General features: G+C 39.1%; 1 protein-coding gene across 2 annotated transcripts in view; it reads right to left on the minus strand.

Moving 5' to 3' along the window:
* PCSK5 (proprotein convertase subtilisin/kexin type 5) overlaps positions 1-20893 on the minus strand; it is a 228426-nt gene that overhangs the window by 40396 nt on the left and 167137 nt on the right. Inside the window, exons 19-21 of one of the 2 annotated variants that reach the window (XM_054283563.1) lie at positions 20723-20852; positions 19537-19652; positions 5392-5494 (exon numbers count right to left, since the gene is read on the minus strand). In XM_054283563.1, the coding sequence (XP_054139538.1) occupies positions 5392-5494; positions 19537-19652; positions 20723-20852 (349 nt within the window). Of the gene's footprint in view, positions 1-5391; positions 5495-15597; positions 17766-19536; positions 19653-20722; positions 20853-20893 lie in introns of those variants that run through there. The other variant, XM_054283562.1, reaches the window with a different exon arrangement.

A 20893-nucleotide genomic window follows, 5' to 3' on the forward strand; every position in this document is an offset into this window, starting at 1 on the left:
GGCAGAGCCTCAGGTGTTCATTAACCACGTGGCCTTTGCTTTTTACCTGTGCTGCCTTGGTCTTTCTCCACAGGTCCAAACACCTCCACAGACAGTTTGCTATCATTCATTGAGTCAAGTGCAAAGGCAAAGAGAGTGCTGGCCATTTCTCTCATTCAATGATATCTGCTGAATTGCTTTCAGCTCTGCAGTTTGATATGATCTACCCCAGTATCTTCTGTGACTTGTGTAGAATACTTCTGCAGTTCTGTGTAGAACTTTCTACAGTAACTTCCCACTTTCAATGTATCCCTACACTACGGCAGGAACCGTCAGTAGAGGGAGTATATTATTTTTCATTTTCTTTCAGCCAATTATATTGTGAGGCATCTTCAGCCTCTCACTTTCTCCTCCTCCTCCTCCTCCTCTGATGAAATTTTCACCTTTAGGCCAGTTCACGATGGCTTCCAAGATCCCTGGGCAATTGTGGTTTCCTGTTTGAGATCATGGTGCAATTGGTGCAATCCACTAATTCCATGTAGCATGGTGGAGCAGGTGTGGAAGGGACTTCCTCTTTGAAATCCAGCCATCTGCTGACAGTCAGAGTGCTGAGAGGGGCTGTGCTTCTTCTAAAACAGCCTGAACCCCTTCATACGCTGTCAGCATGTCCTTTTTGCTTGGGGTGTATCAGGCTTCAGAGCTGCTGCGTCCCCAGCTCCAGAACCCTGGTGTTTGTCCTCTGCTCTCCCCTGAAGCTGTTTGCCAGAGGCTCCAGGAAGGACCATTCTCCCTGGCTGCAGCATGGAGCACATTTTTTGTCCTGTCCTGACTGGCCCAGGGGCTACTGCATTAACAATCTCCTGTTTAGTTGGCTCAAAAGCTTGTAGCTGCTCAAGACCCCTCTAAAAATCATTCTTCTTTCCTGCCACGTGATAGAGAGGATGTGCAATCTGACTGTAATCTGCAATATGCATACTTCAAAACCCCACAGCACTTAGGGAAAGTTCATGGAGTTTTCTAGCTCCTTGGTGTGGACATACCTGCTATTTTGTTGACCATATCCATTTTAAACTGACAGTGTGCCTCTTGTAACCTTGCTCCTAAAAACTGAGTTTCTTGGGACTTCCCTTTGCCTCAGTTTGTTTTGTGTTAAAGCCTTTGGGATGATCTGTATTATCTTCTCTTGATTCTCTAATTTCCTCTGCTCTCTTTCTCCAAACAACGATGTTATCAATGTATTGCAAGTGTTGCTGAAATATCCTCTCTTGAGGCAATCTCTGCTAAGGGTTCATGGGCCAGTCACAGTGGGGCGTGTTTGCCATTTGTTCCCAGTCAGAGTCACTTCAATTTCCAGTACAGTCATGTGTTGGGATCCCCCTGTCACCCCAGAAATAGAGACGGATTCTGCCCCTCAATATCTTGACGGCATCAGAGTACACTGTGCACTAGTGCCAGCTAAAACCTTACACTCCTGTGGGTCTCTGTGCCAGGTCATGGGGATCCACACAGTCCAATAGGTCTGATTGTCCTTTTCCTCCCCCTGGCTGGAGACAGGGCCCTCCAGGCCTGGTCATGGTAATCATTGCTTGCTTCTTTTAAATATCCACTGGAGAACTTCAAGAGGATTGGAAGTAACATCAGCTCTCTTGTTCTTGTCTGAGTGCTCGTCCAGTGGGAACTGGAGTGGCGCTGATCCTTGAAGAATTTCCTGTGGTGGTTGCTCTTCCTCTCAGCCCAGGTACCCATGTTGCCAGGGCAGAGGAGGGTTTTCCATCCCACTTCCTCATGTCTTCTCTGTAGTCACACAGGAAAACACACAGGAGTTTTTTGTTGTGTGTACTGTCTCTTCCACACAGTGGGGCACCTGCTCCTGGTGGCAGAGGCTCTGCTCTGTATTGGTGGGGCATGGGACTCTCTAACTTTCTTGAGACTTCCAAACCAGTCTTGGACAATCTTTCCACAAGGATTTCCTGATTCCTCTTCATTCATCACAAAACAAACTGAATTGGTCTTGTATGTAGTATAGGAGCAGCTGCTACCTGCATGCGTTGTTCCCCTGTTTCAGCTGGAATTTGAGTGGCCGTGGTGCTGGTTGGTCTGATTTCCTCCTCCTTTCCCTGAGGGCACTGTCAGGTGTTGACCTGTGTCCAGTAAAGAGTAGCCAGGCTCTAGCACACTGCAATAAGTTGCTCATCTATGGAGTTGCCCCAGCATTTTCCTTGCAAATATTCTCTCAGTTTATTAGGTCCTGTAGTTGTTCGAAGATGAACTTCCAAACCATTATAAGAGAGAATTTTCCCCCAAACAGTGCCATTTTCTCCCATATTTTATGCCACTCAAATCTACCCACACACAGGGCAAATCTTTGAATGACCTTCCTAGAAATTGCTTTCTTGACCCTAAACGTGATATAGACCACACCAAGGAGACATACCAGACGCAGCAATAAGAACATGCATTCCTTAACATCCAAAGGAAATAAAAAATTCTGAAGGAGAAAAGCGAGGTGAAAACACGGGGAAAATAATCCCATCCTGTTCTCCCACAGACTGGGTATGATTATTCATGTGTTCCCAAAAGTAGATAAGGGTAGAAGGTTCCCTGAGATAAGGATAGAAGAGGAGCTTTGGATGCACATCCCAGAAAACCCTCACTTCCCCTGGTGTTGTTATGTCATAGGCTGCTATCACACAGAACAGCAAGAGAGCAATCCTGATCCTCCTCCCTGCTCCAAAACAGAACACTGTGAGGAGCATCTCGAGCACATATGGAGGCACAGACAGGGTCAGGTACCACATCCACAGATTAGACAAATGCTCAGGTCTGTTGTTATATTAACCCTTCATGCCCCACACTGGATGCCAAACAAGGCTGCTGTGGTTTAGCAATGAGATTTCCCAATGGGAAATTGATTTAGCAATGGGATTTAGTGCTCCCACCAAAACACTCCAAGCCACATGCTTCTTCCTCACTCTCCCATCCCTGTCCCCTGAGGTGGGATGGAGAGGAGAACTGGAGGCATGAAAGGTGAAGAACATGGGTTGAAATAAGAACAATTTACTGGAAACAGCAGTGAAAAATGCAAATGAAGACTAGCAGCAAGAATATCAACAGTGGGGTGCACTGCAGTGGGACGATTCCCGTGCCTGCACTCCCTCTGTGTCGTGGAGTCCCTGACAAAACCTGACCATGCCACGCTCTGGGCTGTAAAGGGACCCCTTCTCCCTCCCCTGGAAATAAGGTCAGGTGGCATGGAATAACCCCCAGCCCTAGCCATGCTCCTGTCTACTGCAAAAATTAACTCCATCCTGGCTGGACTCAGGACATACATCTATCCATAAGTACGTAGGAGGCTGGCTGCTAAATTATTTCCTTTTGCTGAATAATTAAATATTTGCTAAAGAATCCTTCTTTATGATGAAAATTTATGGTCCATTTTTCACATTTTCTTAATGTCTAATGTTTTAATCTGCTTGGGAGAAAATAGAAATGCATCAATTCGTGCATCATTCAAAGACTACTGAAAGAACATAAAACAAGATGGCTAGATTTCAACTGTTTCAAGTGTTTTCCCTCCTAAGAAAATAAGAAAGGAAATGCTGTAATCCTCTACACGTAACTGCTTTCACCACTTTGCTGTCTGAGGCCCTGGGACTCAGTTTCTAGAGAAGTTGAGTGCCATTTAGGCATTAGTACACGACTTTGATTGCACCTAGACAGCAAAAGGCTTTCCATTCTATTAAGATAGGGCATGTTTTCTTGGAGTCAGCCAATGGCATTAGAGAATATCTGCAATATATCTTCATAAATTTCATTTGCTGTGATCATTTTCAAATTTACTCTGAAAGAAAAGAAGAAATGTGACAGAGGTGCTGGAGGTAGCTGCACTATGCTTATATGGCATGCAAATATTAGTTCAACTACATGTGCTGGCTCTAATGATAGCCATCCTTAAAAGCAGGTCTCACAGTGGTAAACTACATTTTCTTCCTCTTTGTTATGTTTCCCCTAATGGGAAACACCTGGTCAGATCTTGTCACTAACCCTGGCTCAAACTATAAACAGATGGACAAGGAATTTTGAGATAATCAGTTTGTCTGGGTAAAAAAAAATAGTTTCTTATTTTTTCTTTCAAAAAATCAAAAATAGCAAAACAAACCCAGGTAGCAGCATTTTCATGAATCAAACAATCTGTCAGAAATTTTATTTATTAGAATAAATTGACACCTATCCTGAATTTTCATAAGGAGCTCTTGCTTCTGGCAAGGTTTCTCTGTAATATTATTTCTTTCACTATAGACTGTTCCATTTAATATGACTTTTTCTAGCAGCTTTCATGATGTACAGAAGGGTCTCAGAAAACTTTTTGAAACCTTAGGTACCAAAATTCAGAATTTTTAGAGAATTTATCATAGTGGTTAGAACAACATCCTTCCAAAAGGTCTCTGAAACCTCATTACTGCAAACACCTCTTTGCTTTGTAAATATCTGCATGTGAGGCTCACAAAATAGGTTGCAACAGGCAATCTAATTTAAATGCCATTGTGAATAGGAGAAATCCACTCCACAGTCCAAATTTCTGTCCAGATTTTCTCTGGTCTCATTTCTGATGTCACAGAATTTGATAATGCTTCCTCACTTACAAATTTGTTTGGACTCCATTGCTCCTGGTTTGTCTTTCATTGGCACAGTCATATAATAGATATTTTCAGGGCAAACTGCAGAATTGCTTAGGGATTTTCTTTCCTTGCCTCAGATGATCTGATCCTGTTTTCATACCAGTGGAAATACCAGCTGGCTACAAAACAATCCAATGCAACAGAACCAGAGTTATTTGTGTGAGAACAGAGCTATGGACAGGACGTGTATAAAACCAGTGGTCTTCTGGAATAGGAGTGACGTGACCGAAACATAAAGCTCTGATTTGTGAAGCCTGTGGAAAACTTCTTTCTTGTTGTCTTCAATCCTCATGTCAGGTCAGAAGTATTGGCCTAGCCCACAACACCTCAGCTAGGGAATGATTTTTAGGTGCTATGAATGTCTCCCAGAATTAGCCTCAGCATCCCTGCTCATGCCTTGAGCCAGTCCTCATAGCTGTGTAGAGCTACAGATGCCCTAAGTTTTGTCATTAAAATTACCAGTTGTGATTCCAAGAATTATGAAGAAGAAGATGAAAGTCTATTTTACATATAGAAAAGAATTTTTTCTTTATCTGTGGGAATGATTCTGCTAAACATTAATTGCTTGCGTAGCCAGTTATTTTGTTCACATAAAAATTGTTTTCTCAAGTCCTGTGGATTTTTTTGCCCTAGACACTTCTTGCTTCCTTATTCTCTGCTAAAAAGAACACAGCCCCTTCTCCAGATGATAATGTGAGATCTTTGTACTGCACTGGTGATGTGAGACAATTACCTTGTGAGTGGGCAGCTGATGCAGTTGTCTGGCTCAGGTCCAATGCATTTCTGACAGGATGTGTCACACAACTGGCATTCTTGGGAATCATCAAGATATTCACCTGGTAGGAAAAATGGTTTATTTCAGATCAACCTTCTCACAATTAAAAAAACTAAAAAACAAAAAACAAAAGGAAGAGGAAAAAGAACCAATCTTTCCAGGCTGGAAAACATAGTGATGAAGAGGAATTTGATCTATTCTAAATTACTGAAATGAGCACATTTCCCTGTGGCATCAGGAAAACAAGTACTGGCTCCCTTGGGAACCAGGGTAATCACACCTGTTTGTTTGTTTGCTTGTTTGCTTATTCTTTTCCACATGAATTTGAGAAAGAGTGGGTATTGTTGTTTTTGTTAATTTATTTTGCATCAGTTGAAGTAATGAGACTCTTAATATTCACTAGTTACATCAAAATTAGTGCTGCTGCGGGGTATTCATTATGTCATGTCTTTTGAGCTCACTTTCAAGGTTAGAGAGTTTGCTGTCATGGGTGTGGGTATGTTACGTGAGGAGATGGACTTCAGCAAGCTTCCATCACCTGTTGGTGCTTCCCAAAGCTCCAGCTGTAGCATAGTTTGTCTCAGCCCTGGGCTGCTGATGGCAGACTCCCTTCCTAAAGGACCTAGGCTTTAATTTTGGCTGGATTGAAACTTGGTGCAAAAGTGCACAATTTTGACTTGAAAAAGATTTTACATTATACGAATTTCTACCTCACAATTGAGATAAAGATGTAAACATTTCCAGATCATGGGTACACGAGTACTACCATGCTGCTGAAGTGCAAAGTTTGGCTCTTTACTTACTGAATATTAATTAAAACACTGGTACAAACTGGTAAACTGCATGCCTACTAACTCTTGGGGCAGAGATTTGGTAAGCAGTATGAATACTTTATCTCTGTGTAGCGTCATGTGGGGACAGTAAATTGATTAATCATGCAGTTTTATAAAGCTCAACATTGGATCTTTTATGTCAGTTTGTTTTGGGAAAATTTATTATAACTGAGTGTATATATTTAAGGAATTGGCTGTTCCTTCATTCTTGAGTAATGGAAGAGGCTGGACAAAAAGTCTTATATAATACATAAAACCTGCAGTTTCTATGGATACTTCAATGTCAAGCAACTCTTTCCACTTGCATTGCTGCTGGAAAATCCAGATCTGGCAAATACAGTGAACTTTAGGAATCAAAACACAAATATGGAATGACTCGGGTTTGGCTCTCACTTGCAGTCAGTTCCTTACATTTGAAGAGCAAAGGCACCATACAAGCAAACACTTATACCAACTCAAAACAATGTAGGGAGGAAATATTTTCTGAAATACTGCAAATTATGTTTTTTGTCTCTTGTGTTTTGAACAGTTGTGTTTTTACATATTAAACAGCAATAAAAAAAATTATAATAGTTGAAACCTCTGGTATGAGATATGAGCTAGGATAGTACTTACATACCTAAAGGGATGGGAACAGCAAAGTTATAAAGGCAAACTGACTGCCCTTGGTGAAACCTGGGGTACCCAAAATGTAGGCAGAGATGTAATTGTTTTGTAATGGTTTGTGTGTCTTCTAAAGAGAGGAAAAAAGTAAAAGACAAACCAAAAGCCAGAGATATAACCACATAAACCATGAAGACAATGCTTCTCAGAGGCTGGTCTGGGATCAGTGCTAGCTGGGAAGAAGTTCAGTCTGGGAGAAAGCGAAGAGTCTCCTGATGAGATCAGGGAAACAAGAGTCTTTGAATGCAAACATGTTCAGACATTTTTATTGGTCTCCTTATCCAAAGAGCAATTTGTATACATCTATCTCTGTATCTCTATATATATCCATGCTTCTATTTCCATGCATTTATGTAATCCCTGCATGCCCATAAAGGCCAAAACTTGAATTGTGTAAACTGACTAGCTCCATGGAACTGGTGCAGCATTTCTGAACTGCAACACTGCATCTTTTATGAGTAATTACTTTATAGTGGACTAAACTTAAAAACATTAGAAAAGCTGTCAGACAAATAATTCAGTAGGATTCTAAATTTTTCTAGGTGTTGCCCAGATAACATTGTTGTATTAACACATATCTATCATAATACCAAATATTTATAATTCTCACCTTCTAGAAAAAAATGATGTGACCTTCAGGCCATCGACAGATTTGGTTAATGTAAACCTCTCGAGCCCTTTTGATATGTAGCCAGAGGATGTAACATGGAATCCCATGTTCTCAAATGTTTTATGGGGTTTTATTATGTAATTGTGTCATGGTCTAGGAATAGTACTCCCCAATTCTCTGACCTCACTGAGATTTACCTAAGCCAGACACCTAAGCCACTTGCTTTCCTTCCTTCCCCTGCTCTTTCCCCTCCCCCTTTCCCCTCCAGGGATGGAGTTGAAAATTAGAGGCACAAAAATGTGAAAATCACAGGCTTAGATATGAACAATTTACTGGAAGCAGCAATGAGATAATAAAACAGTAACAGCAATGATGTCAATAACTAAAGGTTGAAATTATTACATGGGAAATAAAACAATACTGGACTGCTTTGCCCTCTGCCGTTTCTCTTGCCTGTGAAAGGCGAGAGCAAGTCCCTTTGCTTGCCCCTCAAAAGTGATGTGAGGTGGTATCCAATAATATAAGGGTCTGGCCATGCCCCCTTCCCAGATAGTATAGAAAATTAACTTTGTCCTGCCTGAAACTAAGACAAATTTTATATATATAATATATGTTATTCCTATCTATCTGTCTATCTATCTATCTATCTATCTATCTATCTATCTATTGACACACAGACATATATATTTGGACAATAACACAACCAAGAAAAAAAATGCAGTATCTGAAAAGATTTTCCTTTGCAGGTTTGATGTTTGAGGGTTTTTTTTCTATTGGATTTACATCAGTGGGAAATCTGTCAGAATGGCTTTATTACATTATTGTTTCTCTGATGATGTTTTGTGATATGTATTAGAAAACTTTTCTATTTCTGCTTTACTTTATTTTCGCTCACTACCTGAATGCTTATCCTATGTGCCTATCCACTGTACCTAAGCTACTAATTCATACACCTCAGCTATGCATTCACATACAGCAGAAGTACTTTAGTTTTTAAAGGGTTTAGTTCTTTCTATGTTATTCCTTTCATTGGAAGTGGTGTAATTCATTTCAGCTGTGCTTGGAATAGTGCCAGGAAGACCAGTTCTGTGGCTCTGAACTGAAGCATTTTAATGAATACTATTACAAGAATGTGCACCAGAAAATACTTACATATTTGGCCGTCTGAATTGCAAATCACATCTAGAACTGTAGCTCTAACACGCTAACAAAATAGGTTTTGGTGGATATTCAAAGAGTTAACACTGGAATTCAAGAAAGACTTTTAAACTATTCCACAGGGCAGTTCAACCATCTGCCAGAATTCCTTGTGAGCAATTCACCTAGATAAATACAGGCTGCCAAAGCCTCAGTCCTTTTATTATTTTCTGTATTAAAATATGTATCTGTCTAACATACTTGATAAATACTCTCAACAATGTGTCTTCATGTAGCTTTCAATCAGGCAATGATCATCAGTTACTTTGGATCATCTCTTATTTATCATTCATTATTGTGTTAATTCTGCTACCTTGTTACCTTGTTTAAAAACATTTATCACAGTGTTTGGAAAAAAAAGGAATTTGAGATATTGTGGAAATAATGATATGTTAACAGACTTGATTCCTCATAATAGGAAGATTTTAATGTATAATTTTTGTGTCCATAGTTAACTCCATATTTGGGCTACATCAGGTTTCAGGTTGTGCCTTTAACTGCATACAAAATCCCTATACTTAATGCTCGGTTCCTATCAGTTCATATGATGCATTTTAAAGTGAGGTAAGAACTATTCCTCCCATTAAGGAGGTAGAAACCTGAGTTGCAATAATATAATCAAATTCTTTTGCAATAGCAAACTAGAGCCTCTCTTTCCTGAGTCCCAGTTTGGAGCACTGGTCATAGTTGCCAAGTGGTTCTATGTTTTTGCATAAGCAGCATGGCAAGCTAAAGTGACCTTTAGCTTGTCACTTTTTCTCTCTTGCTTTCCAACACCTGCGGCAGCACATGATGTTTCAGGAGATCAATTAGATCAGGGTGTGAATGTCCTTGTCACTTACGCAGGGAGGTTTCATGCCCTGGCTGCCATAAGTCCTTTTCTCTTGTAGTCCCTCCGTGAGACTTAGTCACTGCAAGTCGTGTGTTACTTCTCCACTTCCTTTGATCAAAAACTTTATCTGGTTTTAAAATGTTCTTTATTGTCTATAGCATTGCTGCAAGGGCTTTTCCTTAAAATCAATGGAAAAAATGACCTTATTTCCTCCATTTTACTTGTTTACTTTCATGAAAACCTGGATATCGATTTCATACTGGGGCTCTTTGTATGTTATCTTATGGGTTATAAAGGTTTGACAAAGCAGATAAAAACTGCTCAGAATTGCTTTTCATCCATCAACTGTGAGAACTGAAATAAGTTGCTCTTACAGAGCTCTCTGCTTTTTCTCATGTTTGGCTGTGATACATTTTATTTTGTCTGGCTTGCTCCTTGAATTTTTTGAAGAAACATTTACTCATAAAGCTTAAGTAGATAACTAAAACTAACTTGCATATAAAAATACATTTAATTCACTCAAAAGAGTCTTTTTAAATTTACTCCTTTGCTTAGCCCAAGCTCTCAGTGTTTGAGAGATTATAGCTCCCAGAAAGAAATCTTGCCATAATGTCCATGATGTAACATTTTCAAAATGAAGACATTTCCTTTGCCCTCAGATTTGGCAGTTGTACAAAATTTGCATCTGGTTTCCAATTATTTGTCTAGCTTCAGTTTTCAGTCTCCTGCTAATTACACAATGTCCAAATTTCTGTCCCTCTATTAAGATGTGCAGAAGGGACAAAACTTTTGGATATTATGATTTGAGGTGATGAGAAGGATTCAGCATTGGAAGTCTTCTTTTCAGAAGTGCTCTAGGCAGTGACAAATGAGAAGGCTGAAAATGGGATATTGATTCCTAAGTCACTCAATCTCCCTCTTGTGCCAAGAGGTAAAGCAGAACCTTGAAAAGGATTGAACATCTCTTCTCTGAATGGCTGTGTGCTGAGTGTGATATAATGATTTTAGGATGAAAGGCCCCTTTGTTGCAGGATTAGGTGAGATCACACAGAGAGACTCAGGTTAGCTGTAATCATGACAGTCAGGAGTGAAGAAATTGCCTTTATCAGTCTGCTGTCTTACACAGCCCTCTATGCTATTCCCTGCGGAATAAAACCATTCACATTAGCCAAAGCTGCCTTATTTATTTCTAACAAAAAGGGATTTTCCCTTCCCTTTACAATGTGTACTTCTCACCCCCATTTCTATGTAGTATTAATACAATTGTTGTTAGAAACCCATTGGAGAGCCAGAGCCCTCAGCAGTACTCAGTGGGCATAAAAAAGACCCCAGAAAGACTTTTTTTTTTAAAAGAAATCACCTTTGACCTTTGAATCTCCATTTCTACAAAATTTTTAGGTATTTTAAGAATTTGTTTTAAAACTGCATTTGTTCTAATTATGTGGATGCCTGGAAGCATAAGCTGGCTAGGTTCATGGTTTCTCCCCGTGCCTGTGTAAACACCTATGCCAGAGCCTGGCAATGTATTCTGCTGCTCACCTATAGCCTGAAACCTGACAGTCCCAAAAGAAAGGGGGAAGGGAAATGAAACAATCTCTGTGGATCTATATCAATAAAGCTCTGGTTTGTACCCTTATCACTTGTTGAAGGAGGGAGAAATACTACAGCACCCTCAAAAGTTTAGATTCACAATGGAAAAAATATGCTCAGCCTGTCCATTTCTTGAGCTTCCCAGCTGGAAATTTTCCTGTTTTATGTTTTCAATCTTCCCATAACAATCAGTAGCTGACTGTCTTCTAAAGGGGAGTGGAACAGAAACACCTGAACCCAACTGAAAATTATTGCACAGTGCTGATCATACTGCTTTGGAAAGCTAGGTAGTTGCACGTGAAATACAAAACCCAACTGTAGTATGCTTTGAGTAAAGCTGACATTATTTGCACATGGAGTACATTAGAGTCTTTCAGTGCTGGAGGAAAACACAAATCAGAGGCAACCAAAGTAACAACAGTGTGTCTCTCTCCTCTGTTATCAAGCAAGGAGTACGTACTTTGTGTACAGGGAGCCTTCTCTAACCACTGCAGGATTTCTGCAGTCTGATTTGAATAGACACAAACCTGAAGTGAGAAGAGCTGGATGTTTTGGTGCAGTATTTCAGTGGTGTCATCCATCTTAAGCTAAGAAACTCCTGCACAGGCTGTTATTACTGGACATCCTAACTTAATGAGGAAATGAGCAGAGATCTGTTGATAATTGGGCAGATTTTAGCAGGACAACTACTGTCCCAAGATGTAACAACTAGTACAATAGATGCATACTATTAATCAAATGCAATTTCTGTTTAATTTGCAGAGATGAAGACTAATATTAAAGCCTGAAAGAAACCTTCCATAAAGATTCAAGTAGGTCCTTGGAAGTAAGGAGCAGATCAAATTAAATCTTTTAATTAGGATATAATTAAAAGATATTAAAAGAGAATAGTGTAAACTATTCTCTTCTGTAGTTGTTCGGCCTCCTCAATACACTTAGACTGGTGATCTTCCCTTGCTTGAAATCTTCCCTGGTTCCTGGTCTCTGCTATAAGCACCTCTGGATAATTTTTTAATTATTACAGATTACATTCCCTTTAACAATCACATATTCCATGTTGATGACACAGCTCTTCTACTTCAGATACACCTGCAAAGAGAGTTTGTGGCACTGCTCAGCAGCAAGAACTAGCTTCGAATCCTCCTTTCAGCCTTGAAACTGTTCAGAGAAGCTCTGCTAAAGGCAGACACAGCAAGACCAACATTTACACAACTTCATTTTCGTATGGCCTTGCTCTTGTAGTATGAAAAGGGGCTACTTTTTATTTGGGAATGAATATTTGAGTTATTTTTGTATTTTTATCCAGTGGCATTGCACAGAATGGTCCATTAGCAAAGTCACAAGCACAACCACTGACAGCAACCTGATCCATGGGGACAGAGCTAGACTTTCCTTCCAACCCACATCTCAAAGAGTATCTGTAGGCATCAGAAGGAGGGCAGTGGGCAGGCCAAGGACAATTGTAAATGCCAAAGCTATGCTGTATTATCTGAATTATAATTAAATCACATTATCAGTGTTAAATTTGCATGATAGAGCCATCAATTCTCCTTGGGTAAACAAGTACTCAATGCTCGTCACTGTTCTGGCTTCTCACTGCCAGATTGATTGGAAAATGGGTCCTTAATCACCTCATTGCTCTCTACTGCATTTTCTGATTGTTGAGTGTTTTTTTGCTTTGAAAAGTTTTGCTGGTTTCCCAGAAGACCTTCAACAAATCCATCCCCTTAACACTCAGAAAAACCAATAGATGATTGTATGAGGGTCATTCTTCTAAGCTTCCCTGAACATCTTTGGCAGCAAATATATGACCTGCTCATGAATTTGCTGCCAAACCCCAAGAAAGTCCAGCCTTTGGTGCAGCACAAAGAGCCTGCACTTGTTGCTTACTCCAATTATTTTTAAAAAATACTCAGAGCTTCCTTCCCATAATATGTTTTCCTTTGACTACAACTCCTATTGTAGAAGTGAAAATTGTCTCAGGAAGTTATTCAGTATAATTTCAATTTGCAGTTTGTTCTTAGGGACGCTACACACACAACTCTATAATTCTTGCTAATGGGGAGGATTTAAGCCTCAACAGATCATCATGACAGGTGGTAGTAAATAATAAGATAATAATATATTTCAATAAAACCTAGAAATCTCACAAATTAGTTTAAGTAAGGCATGTAATTAAAATTACATTAAACAGAAATGTTTTTTTTCCCTAGTAAAGAAAATGCTCAGCAAAAATATATTTTCAACCCCTTTTTTTTTTCACTTATTGAATTCCCTATTCTGGAAAAGGTCATGCAAGTTGTAGTGCATCAGTTTCCTTTTGATGAAAACTTGACTAGGGTTTTTATTTGTATGCTGTAAAACTTTTTTAATGCTTGCTTAAAATATCTAGCACAAAAATCTAATGGCAAAATTTTTCTTGGTTCATTCTGTACCATTGACAGCACAATGGCATATCTTATATAAGGCATGGTAATGAACCATAGACAAGTTATTGTTCAGCAAGTTGCACTGCAAATTAAAAGCTTTCACTCATACAAGCAACCTCTTACATGTCTTTACAGGAATCTTGAATTTATAATAGGCCTTCTTACAACCATTCAGTTCATTGAATATATTCATTAAAAAGTAACAGATGGCTATGAAGAGAATTAACTTGGTCATCAACAGCTGTAACTTGCATTTAGTGAGGGGTGAAATTGCTGTAGGTATCTCTAGTGCTTCCACACATAGGTTGGCTTACACCTCTGTCAAACCTCTTGGGATCAGCAATGTACCACAAGCAGCAGCCTATTACATAAAAGGTTCAGTGGCAAGGAATTGGACATGGCATTGGAAAGCTGCAGTCACAGCAGAGACTGGGGCAGCCTGTAAGGTCTAACAGGGAAATCTTTACTAGAAACAGTGCGCTTCACAGAGGGGAAATTTGCAAAACCTCCCCAGGAAGAGGCAGGGAGTGCCAATGGATACGGGTGCGTGTGAGCAGGCAGGGGCTAAGCCAAACATCCCAGGAGCTGCTGGTCAGAAGCACAAGATTGCCATTGACCTCTTCTGGCATCTGATCCTTTGGAACTTTTAGTGAAGAAAAGGTCTAGAAGTGTGTCCAATTTGCATTTAAATAAAGGGTTCTCCTAGACTAGTATAACCCTGAACTGGATGTGTTCTATGTTCTAACTATAGTGGCATTTTCAATTTGTCATTTCTTTCTAACTTGTGATATAAATAAAATTAAATTGATGAGCAGATTTAAAATGATGCCATACACAGTCTTCCCTGACATAGGGAAAATTATTATTTTGTTCATACTTAGTATCTTCTGTTTTTTTTGAAATGGTCTGTATCCTTTCTGCACACCATCAAGTGTGACATACTGATCACACCAAACTACTCATCATTGAATCAGATAAGGAGGGGCAATCACCTAAGAAAACTCTGCAGCTGGGAACAACCTAACTTTCAATTGCAATCCTGCTGTTGCAGTGATCCTCTAGTGCAAGTACTAGAGAGAGGCTGCTTACAAATTTTGCATGTCTCTGACAACAGCTATTAAGGCAAAACAAAGAAGGATAACCAAAGAGTCTGAGCTGACACCAGAAAATTCCAGTTTTCAGCCTAAACCACAGATTTATCCTTACTTGTCTGTCCATTTGGAAGATGAAGATGAGGTGGGAGCTGAAACAAGCAGTTCTTCATACAACACTTTATTAAGGTAGGCAACCTTTTTTCCAGGTGTGGTCTCACTAAACTACTGCTAAGAATGCGCCATCCCACATATGCATGCTTCTGGGGACTGACAGGGAAACTGTGGGAATGATGACTAACTCCTTGTTTTGAAACCAACTCAAAACAGGTCAGTGACAATGAGATGCCTAAGGCCAAAAAGTGGTGGGTTTTTTTTCCAGGAAATTCCTTACATGGGCTCAAATGTGCTTAACATGCCATGTGAACACATGGACAAACTGCCCTTTTGCTCTGCACTCAGGCTGTGGGACTAAGTGGTGAATGGACAGGGGCATCAGCTGGTGCCAGTGAAGGAGCTCACCCTGCAGGGCTGGCACAGGAGGTGCTGTTGAAGGGACACTCTGGCTGTGACCTGAGCTGCACTGCAGGCGAGCACGAGAACAGACATTGACACCGCGCGGTGCAAGAGGCCTCTCTGCATGACTGCAGAGATGAGACCTTCCTTCTCAACTGCCTGAGACATTAGGTAGTTGCAAATTCTGATTTTAATCCTGAACACACAACAGATTAGACCCATCACAAACATATGGCTCTAGTGCTACTACACAAAAAGTGATTTCCACTTAAACCAGGTATTTCTGAAATCACAAATTCGATCACTTAAACTAAAAGAAGTCTGTAACTAAATCCCCAGATATCTATGTGCTCTATACCACAGAGCTACCTACATCCTTCAACAAAGATGTTTAACATATGGAGCAACATGTTTTTTCAGACCAAAAGAACAGGAATTTAGGTTAATTTAATAGAAAAAATAAAATATGGAATAACATTGATTTTGGCCAGTATCAATTACAACAGGACTACCCTATTTTACAAATAACAACTGAACATTTTACACATGTACAGTATTTTTTCAGTAAAAATGGATTTCGTTATAACAATGTCAGATTTTTTTAAAAGAAAACAAAGTTATTAATTTCTTCTCTATAATAGTGTTAGAGACATTTGTAAGTATCCAAACAGATTCTTTACAATCCATTACATAATTAAATCTCAATAGTGAATATATATTTATATATAACATATATAATATTAACTTAAACTTTGAAAGCATTATGTTCTATTTAAACACGCTATACTGAGAAATGAGGCAGTAACAGACTAGTAGTTAAACTAGCACAAATTTGAATGTTTATCAGGAAATTTGTAATGGGCACCAAAGGAGCTTGACTGCACTCTCTCATACTGAACCATACTGAACTAGTTTATCTGCTCTCTGCTAAGAGGACATTACCTCTAAAGGTTTGAATTAGTTTGTAAAACATCCACAGTCATTTTTGATCCCCTTTATTTTCCAGGATTTACATGCTTAAACAGCTGAAATCCATTTTCTGTTTGTGTGTTCTGGAAAGCTAACTGAGAAAGACACTTTGCATGTTTTTAGTATTATCCCCAGTAAACAGTATCTTTGAAGTTCAATTTGCTGTTTTATGTGAAACGACTGTCTTTTGAACAGTATGCTGAGTGAAGCTGAAGAAGACAAATTAAACAGAAATTTGTACTGGCAGCCATGTGCCTGGGTAGAAAAAGAGTGAGGCTGGGGCCACTTCTCTTATCACTCAGGACCATTTTACAGCGAGGTAACTCCACTGGCCTTAGCAGGACTACTCCTGCTGAAATTTCTACTGTGAGCAGTTAAAAGCAGATTCAGGCCCATCATGGCACCAAGAGAACCACTGATTTATTGCCCTATATGCAATTTTTTCCTGGAGGTGTATTTGGCACAATTATAAATCCAGTCCTGTAAACACATCCTGTTGTATATAGTCACACTGGCATTTACATATGGGCACTATGAAACAGTTCCACATATCTGTGTGATAATATCCCCTTTTTAAATGAACAATACAAGACAACAATAATTTATGAATACTTCTTACATGTTAGCAATGTTTTCTGACTTCTGAGCATATACATTACTCTCACTTATGCAAATCAAGAGAAGTATTATATTCTAAATTTGTCCACTACAGGAACAATGGGTTTCTTATGTTTATTTGAAATAGCTTTGACAATTTAAAAAAATAAAATAAAAATCCTAGCATATCTGTTAATAAGCCACCTGTCTAAAAATGAAATCTATATGACCAAAACCACATTTTGGGCAAACATATATACATACCGCATGTGATACAAAAAAAAGCATACAGCAGAGGAAGTAAGAAAGGTGTGCAGAAATGTTCACTTTCCATTTTTTAAAATAGTGTTAGAAAAGGGGTAGAACTTAGTCCTGCACTAATGATGTTTCTGATCCCCTCAGGAACTCAAGTTCCCCCTGTCAATACATACAGCACAAAAAAAGACTAATGCAATTTTTTTTGTATTGTTTAGTTTTAATCCATGTAAACTTGTGTTGTATTCTTGAAACACTATTTAAACATCTTGAAGTGGAAAGAAGCAGGAAAGATGGGAAGAAAAAGAACCTTCAAAAAACAGGAATAATCCTAACGTTGACAGGAAATCAAATCAAGAGTTAAATGTTAATTTTGGCATCAAATGCTTTGGTCACACAATACTGACTCTGTGATCCTGGATGCTCAGCTCTAGACATCCAGTTATGAAAGGTAGGCGTGTTGTAGTTTTTCCATTTAAGTTCCAACAAACAGTTCGCCATCTCCCCAGACAAAGAGGGGGGAGAGGGAGAAAGGTGGCTTGCTTTCTTTTTCTTTCTTTTTTTTTTTCCTTTTTCAGTAATATGAATTAATCTGTAAGTCAACAGGAGGAGGAGGATGCTGGGAGGTGTCAGTTCACCCCTTTTGTTTACATGTTCTGCAGCACAATTGCTGAAGCACTTTCCTCTGGCAGAGATTGTTCTTTTTCACCAGCATACAGAATCCTCCCTCGGCCCAGGACTCTTCCGTGGCTTCCAGAGGGTAGCAGCAAGAGAAGGAGGGGAGGTTGAAGGTTTGGAGAGCACGGCGTGTACAATGGAGGAAGGTTTAATTGGTCAGACATGCAGATTTGGTTGAAGAGACCATTCAGGAGCAGGAAGTAGGAAATTTGGTCCATCAAAAGGAATTTCAGTCAACAGCATTTTTTTTTTTTCAGGAAGAGATATTGTGTGGTCCAACAGGGAATGATTGGTATCCATTTATGAAAAGGAAAAAAAGATTAGAAAGAGAATAATTAGAATACAGTGATGTTTACAGCAAAGGAATTTGTTCTCAATCTTTATGAATTAAAAGAATAAAACAATCAAACCACAGAAAAGGGGTAAAAAATTCTCAGAAATGCAAATCCTATAGAGCGAGTTGATTGTAAGGCATTGAAATCTCTGCTTTTGCAAATTAGCAGAAAAAAAAAACCCCAAACCCTCCTGGACTTTCCTTGTTGCCCATGATTGCTGAGAACATGTGCTGTGTGGTGTGACCCTGCATGGTGCACTGCAAGTGCCTGAAGGCCTGCACATCCATGTGCTGCCCTTCCATGAGAGCTGCATTTGGAAGAATGGTGGTGACAGTACTGAGATGGGGTGTCCTCACCCATGGGAACTACAGGGGTGTGATTGAGGCTGCATGTGTACAAATGAAGATGGATTTATGCAGCTGTACAAAGACAAAACTGGTATCTCAAATGTTTGCATTGCAGAAATCAATTGCAATACCATATTACGATTACACTTCTGAATTTGCCTATGTATTTCTGTCCTCTTCTGGACTTGCTTAAGACAATAACTCTTCCAATGTCCAGACATGAAAAGGGCTCATGACTAGTTCACCAATATCTTCAATGTAACTTTACAATGAACAGGATAATTTTCAATGTTTGGGAGCCTATATTCCAACAGGAAGTGCAAAGGTCCACAGGAATAAGACTCATGCCTGTGCTCTTTCTTTATTCTTTTTACAGTCTTTTTTAACTCTTAGTAAATCCAGTGGAAATAAGCTGGATCCAAGAGTCACTGTCAGCTTTTACTATATCTGATATCAGGTATCTTCCCAGACTTTGTTCTGATATGATTTTCCTGTTGGATTGGTCTTGTTAGGCTCTATTTACAAGTAATTCACACGGTAACATGTTTAGGGAAGTACAATGTTATCTAAATGTTTCTGTAATTGTGACATTTAAAAGGAATTCTTATTAGTGAATAATTAAGACAATCATATGCAATAAGGAGGCTATCTTGGTTGCTACAGAGAATTTGAAGGAAGTTCAAATCTCCACCCTAAATTGTATGTTCCCTATTTCAGAATCCCTTTTTTCTCACTACCCTTTCACACAAGTCAAACAATCCTGCGGGTGCTTTAAATCGTTTTTACTTACCAGCATTTTCAGAGTTTATAGTGCCGAGATAGATAAATGTAATTCTATTAATAGTACTCTAGGGTTCCTCATATAAAAATCTGTTGAAAGCAAATGCTTTGAACAATGAAGCAAATGTTTGAACAAATGCTAAGGAAGGAAAAGTAGGTTGTTGGCAAGGGGAAAAATTATTTTAGGAAAATTCAGGTAAAATGGGTGTGACTAATCTTGCTAGCACATGCAAATGTAAATTTCTCCTTTTCATGCACCGGAAAATTTTAAAAAGTAATGTACACCATACTTAAGAAGAAAAGCAGGCCAAACGAACTCCGTAGATGTAAAAAAAGAAGCTGGCAGTAATAAAATGGATCTTTTCAGAGACTTGCACTCACCATCCTTGCATACTGTTCCAATGACACAGACACCAGTGTCTAGGTTATAGCCACTTGGACAGCTTGTACAGTTTCTGTCTCCTTGGCCACTGCAATCCAAACAGCTGGCATCACATCTGAAAGACAATGGCAGGAGTTGGCCTTCTGGCCTCACCAAATACAACACTTGCTAGGGCACCTATTCTGTATTGCAAAACACTTGTTTGCTCTTTCTAGAGGTACGAGGTACTATAATATTACTACTACTAATTTTGATTATAAATAATGGACTACCCCTGCAACTCAGTCCTGTTTCTTTCCATCAACAAACTTCTATTCCAGAGTTTTTACTAGGCAGCTGTATTATTCTAGTGTGTTGCAACGATGCATAAATAATCAGCAAAAGCTTCCAGCTGATGGTGCAAACATGTGCATGTTAAAGGCATGAACTAAGGCCACAGGACAGAAATGACTGACATGATGCCCAGTCCCTTCACCACCCATCTCACTCCATTGTCTTTTCATTACATATTGATTGTCTTTTTATGTAGAACACACTGAAACACACAGGGATTCCCTTCCTGCCCTGAGTTTAGATCTGAGTCAACAATAAATTATTCCAAAGGGCAACAAATGATATTTGTTTAACAAAGTATGGAAGAGAGAAAATGTTCCTTCCTTGCACAGCACAACTTTGCCCAAGATTTATCTAGTCATTGGTGCACTTGAGTCAGGTAAGCTACTCTGGACAGTAGTTTGGAATCCACCTGCACTATGTTTGTGAATATACAGTGGAAGAACTGAAATGGTCTTTATAAATAGGAACTAACTTGCAATGAAAAAACCTGTAGTTTGATTGATTTTGTTTGCTATTAAGAAATGCAGATCCTCTGTCAGATTTGTAAATTTTATGCTTCTATGCAAATCTACTTACAGACTCACTAAGGCTCACTTTAAAGTGAAGGTCACACACACATATACCAGCAAAAATACTTTTATAGGACCTGTATGAATATAAATCATAAAATAATAATAATGGTAATAATAATAACAACAAAACCAAAATATTTTTCTTATTTACTTGGAATTAAGTATTTTTTTAAGTTTTGATGTCAACAGTGTTTTATCTTTAATAAGTATGGTCATTTCCAACACAGTAATAGCTAATATACTGCCAAATATCAGATATATCAGCCACTGATCATACCTTTTGCAGCTTTTGTATCCACTTTCAGCAGAGTGATCAAGGTAATAACCACTGCTACAGGACAGCACACATCTTCCATCTTCCATAAAGTAACCCTGTGTGCAGTTTATACAGGCATCTACTCCAGCACCTTAGTCAGAAGAGAAATGTTTAGAAGGCAGGTACATTGTT

This window comes from Melozone crissalis, unplaced genomic scaffold (assembly GCF_028551555.1).
Source record: "Melozone crissalis strain CALT ecotype California unplaced genomic scaffold, PUWL_Pcris_2 ptg000036l_1, whole genome shotgun sequence".
Lineage (NCBI taxonomy): Eukaryota > Metazoa > Chordata > Aves > Passeriformes > Passerellidae > Melozone > Melozone crissalis.